Here is a 20,295-nt window from a genome sequence, read left to right as displayed (position 1 = left end):
TCTGTTTGTTAACTTGGCTTTCAAATACTTTCGAAAGGCAGGGCAGGATGGATATAGGTCTGTAACAGTTTGGATCTAGAGTGTCACCCCCTTTGAAGAGGGGGATGACCGCGGCAGCTTTCCAATCTCTGGGGATCTCAGACGTTACGAAAGAGAGGTTGAACAGGCTAGAAATAGGGGTTGCGACAATTTCGGCGGCTAATTTTAGAAAGAAAGGGTCCAGATTGTCTAGCCCAGCTGATTTGTAGGGGTCCAGATTTTCAGCTCTTTCAGAACATCAACTGTCTGAATTTGTGTGAAGGAGAAGCGGGGTGCAGAGCTGGTGGCCGGGGTAGTGGTAGCCAGGTAGAAAGCATGGCCAGCCGTAGCAAAATGCTTATTGAAATTCTCGATGATTGTAGATTTATCGGTGGTGACAGTGTTTCCTAGCCTCAGTGCAGTGGGCAGTTGGGAGGAGGTGCTCTTATTTTCCATGGACTTTACAGTCTCCCAAAACTTTTTGGAGTTAGTGCTACAGGATGCAAATTTCTGTTTGAAAAAGCTAGCTTTGCTTTCCTAACTGATTTTGTATATTGGGTCCTGACTTCCCTGAAAAGTTGCATATCGCGGGGGCTGTTCCATGCACATGCTATAGTCAATGTTAGGTAGGCTATCAGCGCGTCATCCACTACTTTACAATGTGAGCTTGAGGCAGTATAATTGTTTGAAACCAGAATGTTTTACTTTACTTCAAATAATGAGGCATGTCTTACCTTGCTTCAGAGTAGCCTAGCAATTATTTTTATAAAGACTTCATCATGCCATTAACCAGCATTTCTCTCCTGTTCTATTGGTTTTCATATCAACTTTCTTTCGTCGTCCAGAAGCCAAAGGCACACTCCTAGTCATATTAGCAACCCATCCTAGTTGTTGCTATTAGATTCCCCATCTTTCTAAGTTTCTAACAGAGATTTTCATCTCTGTCACATATGGAACTGCTGGCATTAGTTGCGCTGTTTAGAACGGCTGTTTCCCCTCTTTATTGCCTTTTGGCAAATGTTTGAAAATGAAGTTTTATTAGCTGCTTCATTACAGCAGCTGCATGTTCAATAATAGGCTTTAGCCTTTTGACTGTAAGACGATAGGCTTGCTATTATTACATGTTTTCATTAAGCTCTTAATGACAATTGTCCATTCCTTATATGCAATCATTCTGTCGGTCACCTCATTAGACTGTTTGGAAAAATATATATACGGTAAAAGAATGTACGATTAGTCGGCAGCAAAATTGACCAATATTTGCATCCCTAATTTCTACCTTTTGTATACCTATTCAGAATACATCACCATGAAGACAATGATATTCATATCCATAATTATGCATTTCTGTATAATACAGAAATAGTACAGTATATTCGGTAACGGTAATTCCGTTACCGAATGTAAATCCACTTCACCTGCTGTAATTCAATAACCTAAATACATTTGTTCAAACTCAAGGTGTCATGTCATAACTGACACCCCATTCTTTCTGCAGACATCTTTGAATCATAATTCAGAGCAGATATTTAAGATTTTTTTGGAAAACGTGGTCGCATAAAAAACTAATGGAGATTTTACTGTAATTCTGTTACTAAACTTTGCATCTGCGCAGTTCTTCCAGCAAATGTGTTTTTGTGATATGTTCTATGTAAATTGTTCAAAGTAGCCCTTGTGCATAGAGCTGTATGGTTTGTTAAACTTTGAAATCAATGGTTTTTGTTTGGCATACTTTTTTAAATGAAGAATCTGAGTGAAAGCGTAATTCTGTTACTGTGGAATTGTCCAGGCCTCAATGAGAAGTCAGACATTAGGCTAGCCTATATCAACTGGGCCAAAATGTCAGACAACATTATCACGCTGGTTATTAAAGGAAATGGCAGACAATAGTAGCCTAAATACCGACAGCTGATAAGCCAGTTGATTGGAGCAGTTTACGGCGCCTTATCCTGCTGGTCGTTATGTGAATGAATTACCATAGCCTCCTCAGGGCTGGTTGATTGTAGACTCGCTTCCCAGTCTCAAAAACCTAGGAAAAGAGACTAAGCTGGTTGAAATGTGAAGAACGACATGTAGAGTTTTGGGGTGTTGTCCTAACTCTGTGTGGTTCTCCTGGCAGTGTGTGAGGCTGACAGGGCCCTTATCTAGCCCAGCCCTGGCAGCAGTTCCCTGGGAGGGCTCAAGGCAGGCGTGGGGCTAAAGTGGTGTATTGTGCTGTGGACAGAGGTGGTGAAAGCTGCTCAGTGTTTACCCTGAGGCTGATAAGGCCCTCCCGTTTCCCCTAGAGGGAAGTGGCCACAGTCACAGGCAGAGACGCAGAGAACTAAACTACCACCCTACAAGCACCGACTCCGGCAGAGAGAACCAACTGAACTACCACCCTACAGCTACACACAGACACGGACAGAGAACTAAACTACCACCCTACAGCTACACACAGACACGGACAGAGAACTAAAGTACATCCAGAGAAGAGGAGAAAAGGAAGAAGTAGCCGCTGTCTGTCTCCAGATTGGATTTAAGCAGTGAAGACTGAGTCATACTAGTAGTCAGCAAAGAGGGCAACTTCAATTTGCAACTCCCTCTATCGACATCGAGCTAAGGAGATGGTGCTCAATAGTTTAGTCGCCTGATATGAGAGAGAGAGAGAGAGAGAGAGAGAACCAGATGACAGGCAGGAAACGTCTGGACTCACGGGACTGAAATAAAGCAGAAGAGAGGATAACTGGATGACCAGGGGGAGCTGTGTCTGTCTGTCTGTCTGTGCCAGGGAGAGGGCCGGAGGTTTAGCCAGCGGAAAGGGCATCCTGTGTCTCCTCTTACCTACTGACAGAAGTGGAGAAAAAAGAGCGAGGAAGACTGACAGAGAGACGAGAGGAGAGCAACAGACGGGCCTGTAGCAGTATGAACGGTCACCGGGGTTTCTCTGTGCTGCGTTCTGAGGCAGTGGGGGCTGTGAGGACAGCTCTGGTGTCTGCTGAGAACCTCCAGCTCACCTTAAAGACTGAACTCAGCCAGGAGGAGCAGCACCTCAAACCCCACACACACACCAACGGAGGCCCCGATGAGACACACACCAAAGGGTACTGTACAGAAGTGTGAGTCTTGGCACATGCTTGTGTTGTGTGTCTCTTCAAGTTGACCAAATAGCCTAGCGTTTCCTGATCTCTCTAGCTGATTAGTGTTAGTTGATTGTGACGTTATCGTGAGTCACTCACGACCTGACATTGCTTTCTTTGCGCCTGGTAACAACACCCAATATGGTTAAATTGTGTTTTGTGTTTTTAATTCTCTCTCTACCCATCCCCCTCTCTCCCTCCTCATGTTGTTCAATTTGGTTTATGGTTAAATTGTGTTTTGTGTTTTTAATTCTCTCTCTACCCATCCCCCTCTCTCCCTCCTCATGTTGTTCAATTTGGTTTATTTGTTTTGATTTATTAGGATCCCCATTAACCGACGCCAATGGCGACATCTAGTCTTACTGGGGTCCGACATATAACGAAAAATACATTACAGACAAAGGACTTTACAGTTTACATACATTTAAAAACATGAACATGTAGTGTGTGTGTGTGTGTGCATCTGTCAGTTACACGTACATGTCCGTACACACACACAACAAGTAGGTCACATGGGGGAGAGACGTTGTGCCCTGAGGTGTTGCTTTATTTTATTTTTTTAAACCAGGTTTGCTGTTCACTTGTGCTATATAAGATGGAAGGTAGTTCCATGCACTCATGGCTCTGTATAATACTGTACGCTTCCTTGAATTTCCAACACATTCATGTTTCATATAAAAACAATATGTGACGCAGTCAGTTCAATGTGAAACATCTGCCTGGTCTTGTTGAACACAACATTATATTCTTAAATGTTGTTTTCTGTCTAACCGTACCTCTGTCATTGAGTGGGCAGAACCGTCAATCTGTCTCTCTCGCTGTACAATCAATGACCTGCTGTGTGGTTGCACATTCTTCTGTGGAAGGGTGAGGGTTGTGTTGGTCTGGCTGGGTTAACATCATGTGAGATTCTGCTTGCTCACTGGTCGAAGGTGTTTCCATAGCAATGCTATGATATTTTAAATGTATCCAGTTGAGTATGATGGTACAGTAAGGGGATGAATTGTTGAATGTGTTGTTGATAGTTTGAGCAGATCTGTAGACCATCTATAGAGGACTTTCCAAATAAAGTAGGGAAGCTGAGGCCCTATATTATTCTTGCAGCCATTTGACATTGTATGAATGGAACTAGAATAGCTCTCCTACTGGAATTTGTAAGCTACGTGAAAATGTCTCTAATTCCAGAGAGGTTCCCCACATGACTATCAATTTATAGCAGGAGCAAAGTTAATGCAGGACATAATGCTCTCCATAGATCAGTGTTAGTCTTGGTCTAGGCGGACCTTTGGCCCATCTCCCACCAAGGACACAGATAGAGATCCATCAAGTCAGGCTGCATCCTTTTACAGATGATACAGCTGATATAAAAAGTGCACTTGAAATAAGTCAAACTCTCTGTGCACCACAGTTTCCAGTCTTAAATTAATTAAATTCATGAATCAATTCCTGGCTACATCAGTGAGAGTTGTCTGGTGTAAAAAAGCGCATCTGCTATGCAAGGAAGCAGTGTGATAATATGAAATATTATACTGTACATTTTCTAATCTCTTCCTCCCCCTCCAGGAATGATGACCTTAAAGAGATGCTGGAGAGCAACAAGGAGTCGCTTAAACTGGAAGCCATGAAGAGGATTGTTGGGGTGAGTAGTAGAACCTATACACACATTCCAGGCCCGATAAGTGCACATCAGTTAAGTGCACTGCAAACTCAGTTCAAGTGTACTTCAGTTTTATAGTCTCAATTAATTTACTGTAAAAAAAAATAACATTCCTCCTTTGAAAAAAGTATAAATAGATGCAGTACATTGCTGTAGTATGATATGTACAATGTAATAGCAAATGGAATACTGTGGTGAAACATTTTGTGTCTACAGCTGATCGCTAAGGGGAAGAATGCCTCCGAGCTGTTCCCAGCAGTGGTGAAGAATGTGGCCAGTAAGAATACAGAGGTATGGCATCATCCACATGCAGTGGCGGCTCCTGAAAAAATTCTCAGGGGGGGCAATTTTTCTGATGATTTAGGTGACCTACACACATTTTAAAAAAGATATGTCCAGCAACAACATGAAGACAGGGGCAGCATATAAGTCAATACCAGAAGCATTTATTGACTGATCTCAAAAGTGTTGGCTTACCAGGGTTGGTGGAGCCCTCAGTTTCATCTTTGCCTCGCAAAGCTAACTCAAACACTCCGCAAAACTTCACACACTGGATTAGCCGGCTGAGGATGTGGCGGTTCTTGCTAATGTCGTAGTAAATATATTTGTTATAGTGAATATGGAATATGATATGTTGAGTAAAATGTTGTGCTAAGATCTATTTAGGTCAGGAGCTGGTTATAAGTTCTGTTCCTATCCAATAACAATGGACAAAAGGGTCCTATCTTGTCAGCCTTGTCAGTTTCAGTTCTCCAGTAAACTTGTGATTATCAACACTAACCTCATCGTTGTGGCGGCGGACAGCTAGCCTGTATCCCTCATCCAGTTGAGTGGGAATGTTCACTCTCCCCAAAGCAGACAATCTCAAACAGCTATCCATGTGGGTCTTTGACAGCTCATGTTTCTTAATCTTTCCTGAAAGATGGTGCATGTCCGTTACACACCAGTCGCTGTCCAAGCGGTGCTGTCTGCCGTGCCGCCTTCAGGGTGAAAGAGTAAGCAGGGGGTAGCAGAAGACTGCATTAGCTACATCGCAGCCTGCTAGCCAGGTTTTTCGTTCGTACCAATTTTTGGAAAATCCTCGGGTGTAGGACTTCCCCCCTTTAGTAGAAACCTGTTGAATTATTAAATTTGGTCTGGGAGGTCCTAATTGTTTCGTTGCCAATTTATCTTCATTTGTTCGCTGACAAAAAGGAACTTCTTTCAAAGACACAATCGAGTTGCACTGAAGCCTAGCCATTTTGATAGAAGTAGTGAATTGATTGACGCTGCTACCCGCTCTTTTCTTAGTTACGTTCATGGTTATATGTTACGTATGACGAAAGCGCGTAAGTGCAAGCCCTCAGAAACCCATAGAGATTGTATTGAAAGCTCTGATATTTGAAAAAAATAGATTTTACATGGGAGTCTATGACAGACTTCTGGGCGATTTTCAACCTGACTGAAATCGCCCCAAAAGGGGGGGGGGCCATTTGAAGCACGACTTTAGCCTGATTGGACATTTAGTGGCACTGTGGCAGATCAGACGTCTAGATTACAACACTGATAACTACTGTTGCCGTGATATAATTGATTAGAAAAAAAATCCCTTCCTTTTCCCGTTTGGCAGTGCGTCGCCCATATCGCCCTATTGAACACACCGCCCCTGTCCACATGCATCCATTCTATTTGCACAACATGGTTGAAAACATTTAGAAAGCTCTATCTAAGACAAGATGGAGGACATCTCCCCACTGCAAGTATGAGACTACAGAACCACTGCCCGGCCAGATGAGTTCCCCACGCCTGGTAATATTGATCAGGAGAATAAACAGGCAGTACGAGGGGCTGTGTGTGTGTGACAGGACAGCCCATGGTAGGGAACTGGAGCAGGGTGGTGGGGGTAATTGGCAGAGGAGAGCCCATGGTCACGTCCTCTCTCCCCCTCCTCACACACACCAGCTGCTAGGGTGGTGCTAGATCCATCTCTGGGCCGCTCTGCATCTCTCTGTCTGTCCTCACCTCTCTCTTTCCACCCCACCCTCTCTCTCTCTCTCTCGCTTGTTTTCTCCTCTGCAGGCCTGTGCTGTGTGTTATTGATTGTCTCTAATCAGAAAGCAGCACAGGACACAGAGTATTGAAGGAATAATGTGATTTAATATCAGGATGCTTTGTTTTCTTCAACCAGCGCTGGAAACAACACCCTGAGACTAGACATCCTGGAGGTGTGTGTGTATGAGTGGGGAAGGTGTGTGTGTATGAGTGGGGAAGGTGTGTGTGTATGTATGAGTGGGGAAGGTAGGTGTGTATGTATGAGTGGGGAAGGTAGGTGTGTATGTATGAGTGGGGAAGGTGTGTGTGTATGAGTGGGGAAGGTGTGTGTGTATGAGAGTGGGGAAGGTGTGTGTGTATGAGTGGGGAAGGTGGTGTGTGTATGAGTGGGGAAGGTGTTTGTGTATGAGTGGGGAAAAAGGTGCTAGTATTACTAGTTTTATCTATTTTCTGTGATGTTGTCGATATGTGATTCCCCTCAAACAACGGCAGATAGGTTATGTCCCCTCTTAGAGTCAGTAATGCTGTTAATTCACCCACTAATTAGTAATTACTGCAATGATTGAAAACTGTGGTTCACCACAGCTGAACCTCCCCGTACACACACCGAATAACACTGAAGTGAATCATGAAAGGGCCAACCTATAACCCCCAGTCGGACACTGGACAAATATTAGCTCAGTCTCCTACGTGTGAAGGGAGAAGTGAGGTAGAGGGAGGAAGGGAGGAAGCGATAACGCTACTGAAACTTTCTGAAGTCAAACTTTTTTTTTCTTCTAATGCTCTGCTCTTCCTGAAACAACATGGGATCTAGACTGTTATAATATCAAACAGGAAAACTTTCAACCTCAGCTTTCCCCCCTTTAAAACAACCAAACCAAGACATACATCTGACGTCTAGCCAAAGCACTGTTCTCTCCACTGTCAAAGAATAGTGTTACCTAAACATTCTGTAATGTGGACTGTCTGAGCTCAACCCAAAAGCGAATGAATAGACTTAGGATTTGTCAAAAAAAAGGGTGTATCAATGACTAATTCAAAGTATGTGTGTGTTCCAGCTGAAGAAGTTAGTGTATGTGTATCTGGTGAGGTATGCCGAGGAGCAGCAGGACCTGGCTCTACTGTCCATCAGCACCTTTCAGAGGGCCCTCAAGGTAACGTGTGGGTGTGTGCGCGCAGCAGGCTTTGATGCTGAGGGTTTTACCATTTGAATTCCCACACACTTGTACTCATACAGGTCTTAGAAGAAAGTGTCATGTTTGGTGTGTGTATAAAGGTGTGTGTGTTGTGTTGGAGTATTGAGCCGTTAAAGAGAGTCTGTCTGTCTCTATGTGAGGTCACGGGACAACAGCAGTGTTTTTAGAGGCCACCCCATCATCATCATGCCCCAGAGCTGGAAAACGACTTTCAACCCCTGATTTCAACCCCTGCTAGCTCTATTCCATGCTTCACTTCCTACCAGCGTGTGTGTGTGTATCATGTATTTTTAGTGTAGTGCTGTATCATGTCTTCAGTATCTCACACCACATGAGAGATTTCTGTCTCCATTCCTTTCTTTCTCTTGTACTTTCCTCACTCTGTCTCAATGTGTACATCTTTATGTCTATGTACTGTGAACGTGTCTGCATATGGTTCATTGTGTGATTCTGTGTGTGTGCTCGTGAATCTGTGTTTGTGGATAATACTAATAGCCACTATCTCTGCCTCTGCCAGGACCCTAACCAGCTGATCAGAGCCAGTGCTCTGAGGGTTCTGTCCAGTATCAGAGTCCCCATCATCGTTCCCATCATGATGCTGGCCATCAAGGAGGCTGCCTCCGACATGTCCCCTTACGTCAGGAAAACATCCGCCCACGCCATCCAGAAACTCTACAGGTAGTGTGTGGGTGGGTGTGTTTGTGCACGTGTGGGTGTTTTTCTGTGTGTGTGTGTGTGTGTGTGTGTTTGGAACTTGGAGTTGTATCAAAGCTTTCCTCCTCCTCCTCAGCCTGGACCCGGATCAGAAGGAGCACCTGATTGAAGTCATTGAGAAACTGCTGAAGGACAAAAGCACAGTGAGTAGAACCAGTTTACCGTACCAGTTCACCAGGCCCGTGTAGCTCAGTTGGTAGAGCATGGCGCTTGCAACGCCAGGGTTGTGGGTTCGATTCCCACGGGGGGCCAGTATGATTTTTGTTGTTGTTGAAAATAAATAAAATTGTATGCACTCACTAACTGTAAGTCGCTCTGGATAAGAGCATCTGCTAAATGACTAAAATGTAAAATGTAAATATACAATTGTCCACAGGAGACCTCTTACAAGACCTCAGAAGACGGCATACTCTCCATACAGTGTTAATTTCGTCAACAATAACTATGATGTAAAATACTGTCAACTACCTATTTTTCCTGACAAAAATTTAACGAGACGAGAATGTTTACTCTCTCTTACTTTCATGTAAGGTATTTTAGCTTTGATCACATCAGAAGCTCTATTTTCTCATGTGCCTTGTTATTCATTCATCTGTGCCATGGTCCATTAATGTGAGTTGGGGTTGCTTTTTTCCTATGGGGAAAAACAAATGCTATTTGTTTAATATTAGGAGTACAGTAATACTTCTGGCATTTTTGTAAAGCTCAAATTCTCCCACTCTTATTTACCCCCTTGACGGTTATGATGGGGAGAAAATCAGAGCTGTAAATTGTTTAACCTGTAGCCAAGGATTTTATAGCCTATATTGTTCATTATGGCTGCAATCTGCCGCAATATCAATGTTGCCAGCTACGGTATAGGAGGTGATAGTAGGCCTAGCTGGACAAGGCTATCTGAATGGGCACATGTTGGAAGTTACAGGTAGCCTGCATATTCATTATTTATGGGAAAAAAATGCACTGACTATTATGTGACTAAAACTAGACAAAAGTTTTCCAGAGTTTTAGTCGACTGATAATAACTAAAAATAACAAGGATGAAATGACTAAAATGTGACTAAGACTAAAATGTATTTTTTGGTATTTTACCCCCTTTTTCTCCCCAATTTCGTGGTATCCAATTGGTAGTTACAGTCTTGTCCCATCGCTGCAACTCCCGTACGGACATGGGAGAGGCGAAGGTCGAGAGTCGTGCGTCCTCCCCGAAACACAACTCAACCGAGCCGCACTGCTTCTTGACACAGTGCCCGCTTAATACGGAAGCCAGCCGCACCAATGTGCCGGAGGAAACACTGTACACCTGGCGACCGAGTCAGCGTGCACTGCGCCCGGCCCGCCACAGGAGTCGCTAGTGTGCGATGGGACAAGAACATCCCTGCCGGCCAAACCCTCCCCTACCCTCGACGACGCTGGGCCAATTGTGCGCCGCCCATGGGTCTCCCGGTCGCGGCCGGCTGTGACAGAGCCTGGACTCGAATCAGGATCTCTAGTGGCACAGCTAGCACTGCGATGCAGTGCCTTAGACCACTGCGCCACTCGGGAGGCCGACTAAAATGTATTTTAAGGCTAAAACGAAGATAGCGGCCAATATTAACATCGTCTCCATACACAAAAACCTGCATGCAATGAACAAAGCAGCATTGCAATAAGCATGGATTAAATAGATTGTATTCAGTCTGAAATCAGAGGGGGTGTTATCTATTTGATATCATATCGGTTCAACAGTCAGTCCCTCTCTCTTAATTAATTAATTCAAACCAAATCCATGATGTCACTACTACCACAAGGTGCAGTAATCCCATCCAGCCACCAGAGGGTGCTCCAGTCCAACAGAACAGTTCCCCCTATCATTAGCCCTCTCTCCCTCTCCCCTCAGCTTAGCTCATTCACCAATGCCATGCTTTGTTAGCACCCACTTAAACCCACATCCTTAGATGCTCCCAGTTAACTGTCCATTTAGAAAGGCATTCTCCCACTGATGCTGGTGTCACCTTAATTTGCTTTCTACGGCCAAGTTCTTTTTTCTAGATTAGCCTGAAGGCATTCTCCAACTCCAGTGTTTAAAGCAGCCCAGCCCATCACAAATACAGCATCTCCTTCCCCTATTAGGATAGTAGATATTGCGTACTCTTTAGAAAGTCATCATAAATACATAGCTAAATGCTCTTATAATGGCTGTTTAAATAAATGTAAATTGTGTACATGCTGAAGTTAGCATATAGAATGCCCTGTACATTTTTATTTTTTTATCAGACACTTTTATCCAAAGTGACTTAGTCATGCAGGCATACATTTTTTACATATGGGTGGTCCCAGGAATTGAACCCACTATACTGGCATTGTAAGCACCATGCTCTACCAACTGAGCTACAGAGGGCCACATACAAGCCATACACACTCTCCCTCTCTCAATTATGTATTCATTGCATACATTTCTCATTATATAAACAAACCCGTAGCACTAAGGCCAGTGGGGGCTGGAGGGCCCAGGACCAGATGCATAGCATATTTGGCTTCAGTCACTAACGAAGATAGATGATTTCTCCCCATTGTAACACACTCTCACTGAGGCTGGCTGGGGGACAGAGAGAGATAGAGGGCACAGTCACACAAGTGCTAGTGCTGTGTTGAAAAAGAGAGGAATGCTCATGTATTTTCAGGGGTATTTTTGTGTTATTATTGTTATAAGAATTTCAGAGAGCTTTTATACCATATTTATTGTCGGTTTTAGCTCTTTGTTTTTTGTCAGGGATCTATTGTATTGTATTTGGTCTCTCATTCAAAGTGTAGGCCTATTTGGATTTACTCACTTTTAGGAGTATCATAAGAACCACTTCTGGATGTATTTTACATACGTCTTACATTACCTGCTTTATGACTGTTGATCCCACAGCAGTATTTCAAGTGCATTTGATGTATGTGTCACAAAATGCACTTTGCAGACTAAGCAGTTTTCCCCTAGAGCCTAAGCTGATATTTCCCTTCACGTTCAAATTTAGAATTTCAGATCTGCCATAACTAGATAGACTCCTTTACATGATGTGATTAGGTTAATGAGGCAATGAATAAAGCTGAGGTGACAGACATGCGGCTCGGTAGCCGTTTGGGGCCTACCATCCATCCCCAACTTGTACTCTAAAACAAGCCTTGATTATTCTAGATGATTGGGTGTTGCGAAAATTTTAATAAAAATAAAAAAAGGAGTGAATTCCTAGTTATGCTGTTAAGGCAATGGGGTATTTTGATGTAAGTAGCATAAATATGTATAGGTGTAAAAAATATAATATACATTTAGTTCTTCAGCCAATAAGTGGCCTTCCTGTCATTGGTCCGAACAGTGATGGCCTGTTTAGGCTAAATGTGTGTGACACCCCTGGTTAAAGAGGGGATGGTATAAACAGAGAATGGGAAGAGAAGGGCTGTTGAGAGAGAAACAACACAGGAGGTTGTGCAGCTGTTTTACTGTGATGGATCTATTATCCAGCCATTACAAGATAAATGATCGATCCCTCCCATCCCACACCCCCGCACCTCCCCCTGCACCTCCTGCAAAATTGAAATGAGAACAGAGAGGAGGGAGGGGTGTGTGTGTGGTATGATTAGGGGCTAGGTGGGATACCCATTAATTTAAGAGAAAAAGGGAGGGAGGAGATGGAAGAGAGGAGAGGGAGAGAATGCAAGGAGGGTAGGCCGACCTACCCTGCACCATGCCATCAATCAAGGCGTCGTCTCTGGTGTGATGACCCAGCACTCGCCGCCTCCCTGGTGCCCTAATTACAATTCATGATAAAATAGATGCAAGGAAACGGTTTGGGCGCTTCATAATTTTATAGGAAATGTATTGTTATTAGAGGAACCATTTGCTTAGTGTGATTTTTCCATTACTGGCTTGTCACGCAGTGTAGATAATATGTTGGAGGTGGAGGAGGGAGGGAGGGCGAGGAAGGAGGGAGGGATGGATGGGTGCAAACTCCATAGATTGGGGTGTCAGTTTTGTTGATGGTGCATGTAGTTTACCTTGGAGCTGCGTCTAATGGGGGAAGTTGAGAGGGGGAGGGAGCACAACAGGCCTGAGATACTAGGAACATCAGTGTATCCACTGATACACACACGCAAACCCACTCTCACTTACACTCGCAAAGTTCCTGTTCAAGTCCTGTCAGTACTGTACTCCAACATGAGGTCTCTAAAGTAGATGAAGTTTGCAGAGTTGGAACTTTACATCCAGTATCTGTTAGTTCTGAGACCAAGCACACTGTGCATAACAATTAAACCCAATTAGGCCGCTTTCCAATTATAAACCACAAGCTCAAGTTAAGCTTATGAGTTTTCTTCTTGCCTGTGGGTGTCCTAATTGCTTGCTAAACTGAGTGCTTAAACAATGTTACGTTCCTTGCCTCTGTTTTGATTTGTTTCGTCCATATGGTGGTTTAGTACACAACAGCTTGTTTTTGGTTGAAAAACGTACTTGTGGTTGCAAAGTTAGGCTACTCCCAAACACGCATTTTACCTCCCACACCTTTCTATTTAAGTTATAATGCCCTCGAAGCCGGTGTTTGGAGGATATAGTGGAACACCTGTGCCAATACATCCAAACACCGGCTTCAAGGGCATTATCACTTTTATACAAAAGGTTACCAACATATTCAAATAATAATGATTAAAAACTTTATTTGTACAAATTTTTTCATACTATTTAATCCTTCCACGAGATGTAGTCCCGACACAAATCTTGGGTTGCTAGCCAAGTCGGCTGGCTGGTCGTTCATTCTGTCAGTTCGGTTGCCAGAGACGTGACCCAGTCGTTCGTTCTAAATGTTCTTATCCCTTGCTTGCTAACCAGCCAACCAGCCAACTTAAAGTCACTTCAACCAGTGCAACCAGAATAACAGCAAAGTAGCTGCATTTGCATTTGTTTAAGCTGTTTTCTAGTGACATTTATTTGGAGACATGAGCTAATGATGTGTGATTTCCCATGGCAAATGTTTTGTTTCTCTCATCAGGACACTGTTGTTCAGAGGAGCAAGACAACAACACAGCTAACACAACCACTTCAAACTGAAGCTGGAAAGACTGTAAACTAGCTGCATTTTGTTTCGTTTTAACTGTTTTCTATTGAAATTCGTTTGTATATATCCATAAAAATGATGCTGATTCATGATTTTGACTGGCTGAGAAAAGCTGCCTGCATGTCTGTCTCTTCCTGACTCACGACCCCTTAACATTCATTACTATGGGACAGCTGGAGATCGAATTTCAATATTGAAACAATGTTGTCAATGTCAGAGAGACAGACAGCAAGGTTTATACAAATCTCCCCTATTGAAAACCAATTGCTAGTCTAAAGGAAATGGGAGATAATATCTACATGCTTTTTACAGTGAAGATCAAGTTTATAAATTGTCTGGCTGGGCTGATGAGACGGTGGATTGCGCAGTGACATGGAACAGAGTAAATAGGCATTTCAACGTCATAGCTTTAGCCGGTGGTAACTTGTGGCATAGACACTGGCTGGAATGCGGTTTTAACCAATCAGCGTCCAGGATTAGACACACCCATTGTATAAAGTTTTACAAGTCATGTAGCAGCCTACTCCCTAAAGCTGTCCAGATTTTTGAATGATTAACACTTTGGTTCCCAGCTCCCCAGTTGTAAGAGGGCCTCAAACACACACACACACACACACACACACACACACACACACACACACACACACACACACACACACACATACACAATCAATGCAGCTGCATGGCGAGGCTGATGGGTAAATGTACAGGGTTTCCACAGTGGCCACCAAGGGCCCATCTGTTGTAATGGGAGAGACCGAATTCCGCCCCCCCTCTCCTTCCTTCTCCCCCTCGCCTCTCTGTGTTAGTGCTGTTTGCATATTAATACACAGCCATGTCAATCAGTCAGCCAGCCAGCAGCACTATAGGGATGAACATGGACCAGACAAATGGATTTTTTTCTCCCAATAAAATGTACTTGATTGCCCCCCTCCCCTCCCTATCTTCCTCCATCCTCCTGCTTCCCCCTTTCTCTTGTCTCATGAATAGAACATGAAATTAGTTATGAGCGGAAATAAAAATAAAATATTCTATGTGGGAAAAAATGAGAAATGTTTTGTATGTGTTATATGTGAGTGATGGATTTATTTTACCATGGCGATGAGAAGTTAGTTTAGTGAAGACTAAAAATGCTGTAGTTTTCCACCCAGTTATTCCTTTCCTGTGTGGTGCCTGAGTTTTTGTTTATTATTTACATTTACATTTACGTCATTTAGCAGACGCTCTTATCCAGAGCGACTTACAAATTGATGCATTCACCTTATAGCCAGTGGGATAACCACTTTACAATTATTATTATTATTATTTTATTTTTTGGGGGGGGTGGGGTAACTGTTCATCCTAATTGTTTATGTTAGATCATAAAGTACAGTCTTTCTAACCAAGGTGGCTTATGATGTGCCCAGGCTAGCGCATGGGTCTCCAACGCCGATTCTGGAGTTACTGAGGCTTTTGCTCCAGCCCTACAGTAACATACCTCTCTCTCCTCCTCTCCTCTAGTTGGTAGCTGGCAGCGTTGTGATGGCCTTTGAGGAGGTGTGTCCGGACCGTATTGACCTGATCCATAAGAACTACCGTAAACTCTGCAACCTGCTGGTTGACGTGGAGGAGTGGGGTCAGGTGGTCATCATCTCCATGTTGACACGCTACGCCAGGACACAGTTCACCAGCCCCTGGAAAGAGGTGAGGGATGGAGGGAAGGGGAGGGAGGAGTGGGGTCAGGTGGTCATCGTCTCCATGTTGACACGCTACGCCAGGACACAGTTCACCAGCCTCTGGAAAGAGGTGAGAGATGGAGGGAAGGGGAAACATGGTTTATAAGATTGTACAAGAACAGTGTGAGATATAGTATGGTGTGATCATTTAAAGTGGCACTCAGCAGTTAAAACAATAACAAAGCGGTGTCCCTGTTTCTGTAAAAAGCTGAGAGATGGGGCTGGAGAAATGTAACCACTCTCAAATTCATAGACCGCTATGGATGCAAAGATTCCATGATATCAAAATTATAGTTTTTGTTTACATTTACTTTGTTTACAAATATTGGAGTAAAGCAAGCTTATATTTTGGGTTCTGATGGAGTACGACAGTTGAACTAAGCTCATGAGGCATTCATAAGTTATATTCTTCAAGAATCAATGGGTACAAATAATTAAGTCCAAAAATTGATGTAGCAACTGCAGATTTCCCCTTTTAAGTAATGTATTGAATGTCTCTTTAAAGCCAACCAGGAAATGTCTTGGGTAACGGACCAATAGACATCATCAATACTAAAGTAATAAGACAATCATTTGTATGATGTGTCAAATATAACCTACAGTAAATAAATCCCAAAGCTACAGAGACATTTGTACTGGGAGACATGTGTGTCAGTAAGTATGTCTTGGTAATGTATGTGGTAATGTATATAGTAGGGCTATATTGTTCTTTTTCACCCAGCTTGCCAGTTATTGTGTGAACATGAGGATTTGAAAGGAAACCCCCTACACAAAATGTGGCCTCAGTAGCTGTTGTTTATTGTCATAACTTTACGAAGGTCGAAAGGCTAAAAATGAGCAATTAGCACAGTAAAAAACAAGTTATATTTTGCGAGCACAGTGTTTGAAGTTTCTTTACATTTTAACTGTTGTTGCACATCTCCAACTCACCTTCAAGCAACCTCTAGATGTGCGTGTGCATCTGGCTTTGAATATGATGAGTTGACACCTGGTGGTAAATATGTACGAACTACAAAAATCTCTGAAGCTGGAGACACTTATCTCCCTCATTTACTTTTTAAGCATCTTTTGTCAGAGCAGCTTACCGATCACTGCACCTGTACACAACCCATCTGTAATTATCCCACCCAACTACCTCATCCCCATATTGTTATTTACATTGTTATTTATTTTGCTCATTTGCACCCCAGTATCTCTATTTGCACATCATCTTCTGCACATCTATGACTCCAGTGTTAATACTAAATTGTAATTATTTTGCACTATGGCCTATTTATTGCCTTACCTCCATAGCTTACTACATTTGCACACACTGTATATAGATTTTGTATTGTGTTATTGGCTGTACGTTTTTGTTTATTCCATATGTAACTCTGTGTTGTTGTTTTTATCGCACTGCTTTGCTTCATCTTGGCCAGGTCGCAGTTGTAAATGAGAACTTGTTCTCAACTGGCTTACCTGGTTAAATAAAGGTGAAATAAAATAAAATAAAATGTGGGTGATGTGCTATTAGATTTACATTTATGGTGTTTGTGCGTGTGCTGTGTTTCACAGTGAAAGTGAATGTGTGTGCTGTGAATAACAGAGTGAAATGAAATGTGTAATGTGTGTGTGTTTCAGGACAGTGTGTTTGATGAGCACAGTGTGAGGGCGTTCTATGAGTCTGATGAGGAGAAGACTAGAGATGAGACAGAGGCCAAGGCCTACGTGATGGACCCCGATCACAGACTGCTGCTCAGGAACACCAAGCCTCTACTACAGAGCAGAAACACTGCCGTGAGTCTAACACACACACACATACACACAGTTGTATAAACACACACACATAGAAATATACACATACACAGCAGTAAGTGGTGTGTGTGTGTGTGTGTGTCTGCTCTTCAACCTGCTGTGAGGGATATAGGCAGCCTTGAGGAAGGCGTCTGAGCGTGTGGTTCAGTTCTCACTCCTTCCTCACTGCTGTCTCTGGAACCAAGGCTACGCCGTGCCACCACTGATTCTGCCGCTGCTACACACACACACACTCAGTGTAACACACACATTGTGAGCAGATCTCCATCACCCAGGAGACTCAAGGTCTGTGTGGCAGTGTAGCAGCAGGAGGAAAAATGGTCCCAAATGAGCATGTTGATTACAATGTGACATGTTATGTCTTTACCAGAGAAAGCACACTGCGGCCCTCCATCTTACCGACACTTACCGTCACTTCTTCCAAATGTGACTCCTCAGTCCTTACTCTGGCTATCTGTTACCTTCTAAATGACATGTCTCGCCTTAAAAACACATGGCACTTTACTTACTTTGCTGTTTGATATATGGAGCTTTAAAGAGCTTTGTGTCCTGAATGAAGAGAGAGAGACTCATCCTAAATATAAAGAGTGGGTACAGCATGACTGGAGTTGAGAAACACTGTCTGTATTTGAGGTGTTGCTAACCGGCCTTGTTGGATGTGTCTGTTGATGTCTGTTGTCCTCTGTCTGTCAGGTGGTGATGTCTGTAGCCCAGCTGTACTGGCACCTGGCTCCTAAAAACGAGGTCAGCATCGTCACCAAATCGCTGGTCAGACTGCTCAGAAGCCACAGGTAATCGCTCTCTCTCTCCTCTAATTTTTTCCTGAGGACTTACAATGCCCTTAATGTTTCCTCTCTCTCCCTCTTAGAGAGGTGCAGTACATTGTGTTACAGAACATAGCCACCATGTCCATCCAGAGAAAGGTAAGGGATGTCCATTTTATTGCCGACAAACCAACCCCCATTAACCGGTTAGCAAACGGTTAAATCCATTCCAATCAGTAAAATGACTTGACCAACAGAAAATACTATGCATGGAAGGAACAGACATTTTTCATTAAGAGCTTAAAAAACTGGCGACAATAGCAAGCCTATCCTCTCATATTATTGAACATGCAACTACTGTAATGAAGCAGAGAATGGAATAGATCATTTTCAAAAATATGCCAAAATGCAATTTGCGTGAAAACACTGTTCTAAAAGACAAACCTTATGCGAGCCGTTTCATGTGACAGAGATGAACATCTCCGTTAGAAACGTAGAGAGAAAATGTAAATATGCAACAACTAGGCTTGGTTGTTAATATGAGTAGGATTGTGCCTTTGGCTTCTGGACAACGGAAGAAAGTTGATATGAAAACCAGTAGAACAGGAGAGAAATGCTGGTTAATGGCATGGTTGTTAGCTTAGCTGTTGTTGTTAGCTGCTTCATGCTGCTCCTCCCTCTCCCACTGCCTAGCAACGAGTCTCTGGCTTGCTCTCGGCTCAGTAGAGACAGCCATATCGGTTTAGTTATGCCATTTTTAAATTGATGTAGTTCTGTTCTTGTCTGTTAATGTTCTGTATTATGTCATGTTTTGTGTGGACTACTACCAGGAAGATTAGCTGCTGCTTTCGCAACAGCTAATGGGGATCCTAATAAAATACCAAAATGCCAAGCGTGACCGGTCAAATTTATTTTCAATGACTAACTGTTAACCATTAACATCCCTAGTCAGGACAGACACCCTTACAGATGTAGGATCTTCATTTGATTACTCTTTTGTTGCTGAGAATGTACCTGCACTGCAGGAAATGCAGATGAGCTTTGTGATTTAGATCAATTCACTGAAAACCCACACTAACACATGGTTACAATGCACTTGGTAAAGCAGGGCTTCTTTTCCACCTTCTTTCACACGGGGGGCCAGTATGAAAATGTATGCACTCACTAACTGTAAGTCGCTCTGGATAAGAGCGTCTGCTAAATGACTAAAATGTAAAAATGTCAAATTTGGAAAGTATTCAGACCCTTTGACTTTTTCCACATTTTGTTACGTTACAGCCTTATTCTAAAATTGATTAAATAGTTTTTTCCCCTCATCAGTTTACACACAATACCCCATAATGACAAAGCAAAAACAGGTTTTTAGACATTTTTGCATAAAAAATAAATACAACTGAAATATCACATTTACATAAGTATTCAGACCCTTTACTCAGTACTTTGTTGAAACACCTTTGGCAGCAATTACAGGCTCGAGTCTTCTTGGGTATGACGCTACAAGCTTGGTACACTTGGGGAGTTTCTCCCATTCTTCTCTGCAGATCCTCTCAAGCTCTGTCAGGTTGGATGGGGAGCGTCGCTGCACAGCTATTTTCAGGTCTCTCCAGAGATGTTAGATCGGGTTCAAGTCCAGGCTCTGGCTGGGCTACTCAAAAACATTCAGAGACTTGTCCTGAAGCCACTCCTGCGTTGTGTTGGCTGTGTGCGTAAGGTCGTTGTCCTGTTGGAAGGTGAACCTTCCCCAGTGAGGGGAATTTTTTATTTAATCCACAGGCTAACCGCCGATCAAGCAATATTATGGACTAAATGTTAATATCCTGTTACTACAGAATTATTTTGCTGTGACAATATCTAGGTCAAATTAAGATCCTACATCTGTAGTAGTAGGTCATTTAGTTGCAGTTTAGCATGCATAGATGTATTGGCACATGTACCTTGTTTGAACTGTATGTTTTGATGTCTCGCTAGGGCATGTTTGAACCTTACATGAAGAGTTTCTATGTGAGATCCACAGATGCCACTCACATCAAATCACTCAAGGTAAGCTCCCTCATGATGACCTAGTTAATGTAAAAGTAAACCATGAGATGAGTTCAGGTGTGTGATCAGATCTATCTTGACTCCCCAGCTGGAGATCTTGACCAACCTCGCCAACGAAGCCAACATCTCCACCATCCTTAGAGAGTTCCAGGTAAGTTTTTCTCTTCCTTTCTCATTC

The 20,295-nt window shown here is 43.0% G+C and overlaps 1 protein-coding gene across 1 annotated transcript in view; it reads left to right on the top strand.

The window, feature by feature from the left end:
• Positions 1-20,295, top strand: part of LOC311127480 (AP-3 complex subunit beta-1-like) — a 44,864-nt gene that overhangs the window by 6,423 nt on the left and 18,146 nt on the right. Inside the window, exons 2-12 of the mRNA XM_084159311.1 lie at positions 4,701-4,776; positions 5,011-5,085; positions 7,884-7,979; positions 8,539-8,699; positions 8,812-8,878; positions 15,305-15,487; positions 17,140-17,295; positions 18,007-18,104; positions 18,182-18,236; positions 20,046-20,117; positions 20,206-20,268. Coding sequence (XP_084015437.1) covers positions 4,701-4,776; positions 5,011-5,085; positions 7,884-7,979; positions 8,539-8,699; positions 8,812-8,878; positions 15,305-15,487; positions 17,140-17,295; positions 18,007-18,104; positions 18,182-18,236; positions 20,046-20,117; positions 20,206-20,268 — 1,102 coding nt within the window. The remainder of the gene's footprint in view (positions 1-4,700; positions 4,777-5,010; positions 5,086-7,883; positions 7,980-8,538; positions 8,700-8,811; positions 8,879-15,304; positions 15,488-17,139; positions 17,296-18,006; positions 18,105-18,181; positions 18,237-20,045; positions 20,118-20,205; positions 20,269-20,295) is intronic.

Source organism: Coregonus lavaretus, assembly GCF_964263955.1.
Source record: "Coregonus lavaretus genome assembly, chromosome: 4".
Lineage (NCBI taxonomy): Eukaryota > Metazoa > Chordata > Actinopteri > Salmoniformes > Salmonidae > Coregonus > Coregonus lavaretus.
Note: the sequence above shows the minus strand (reverse complement) of the source record. Positions and strands in the feature narration are given on the sequence as shown.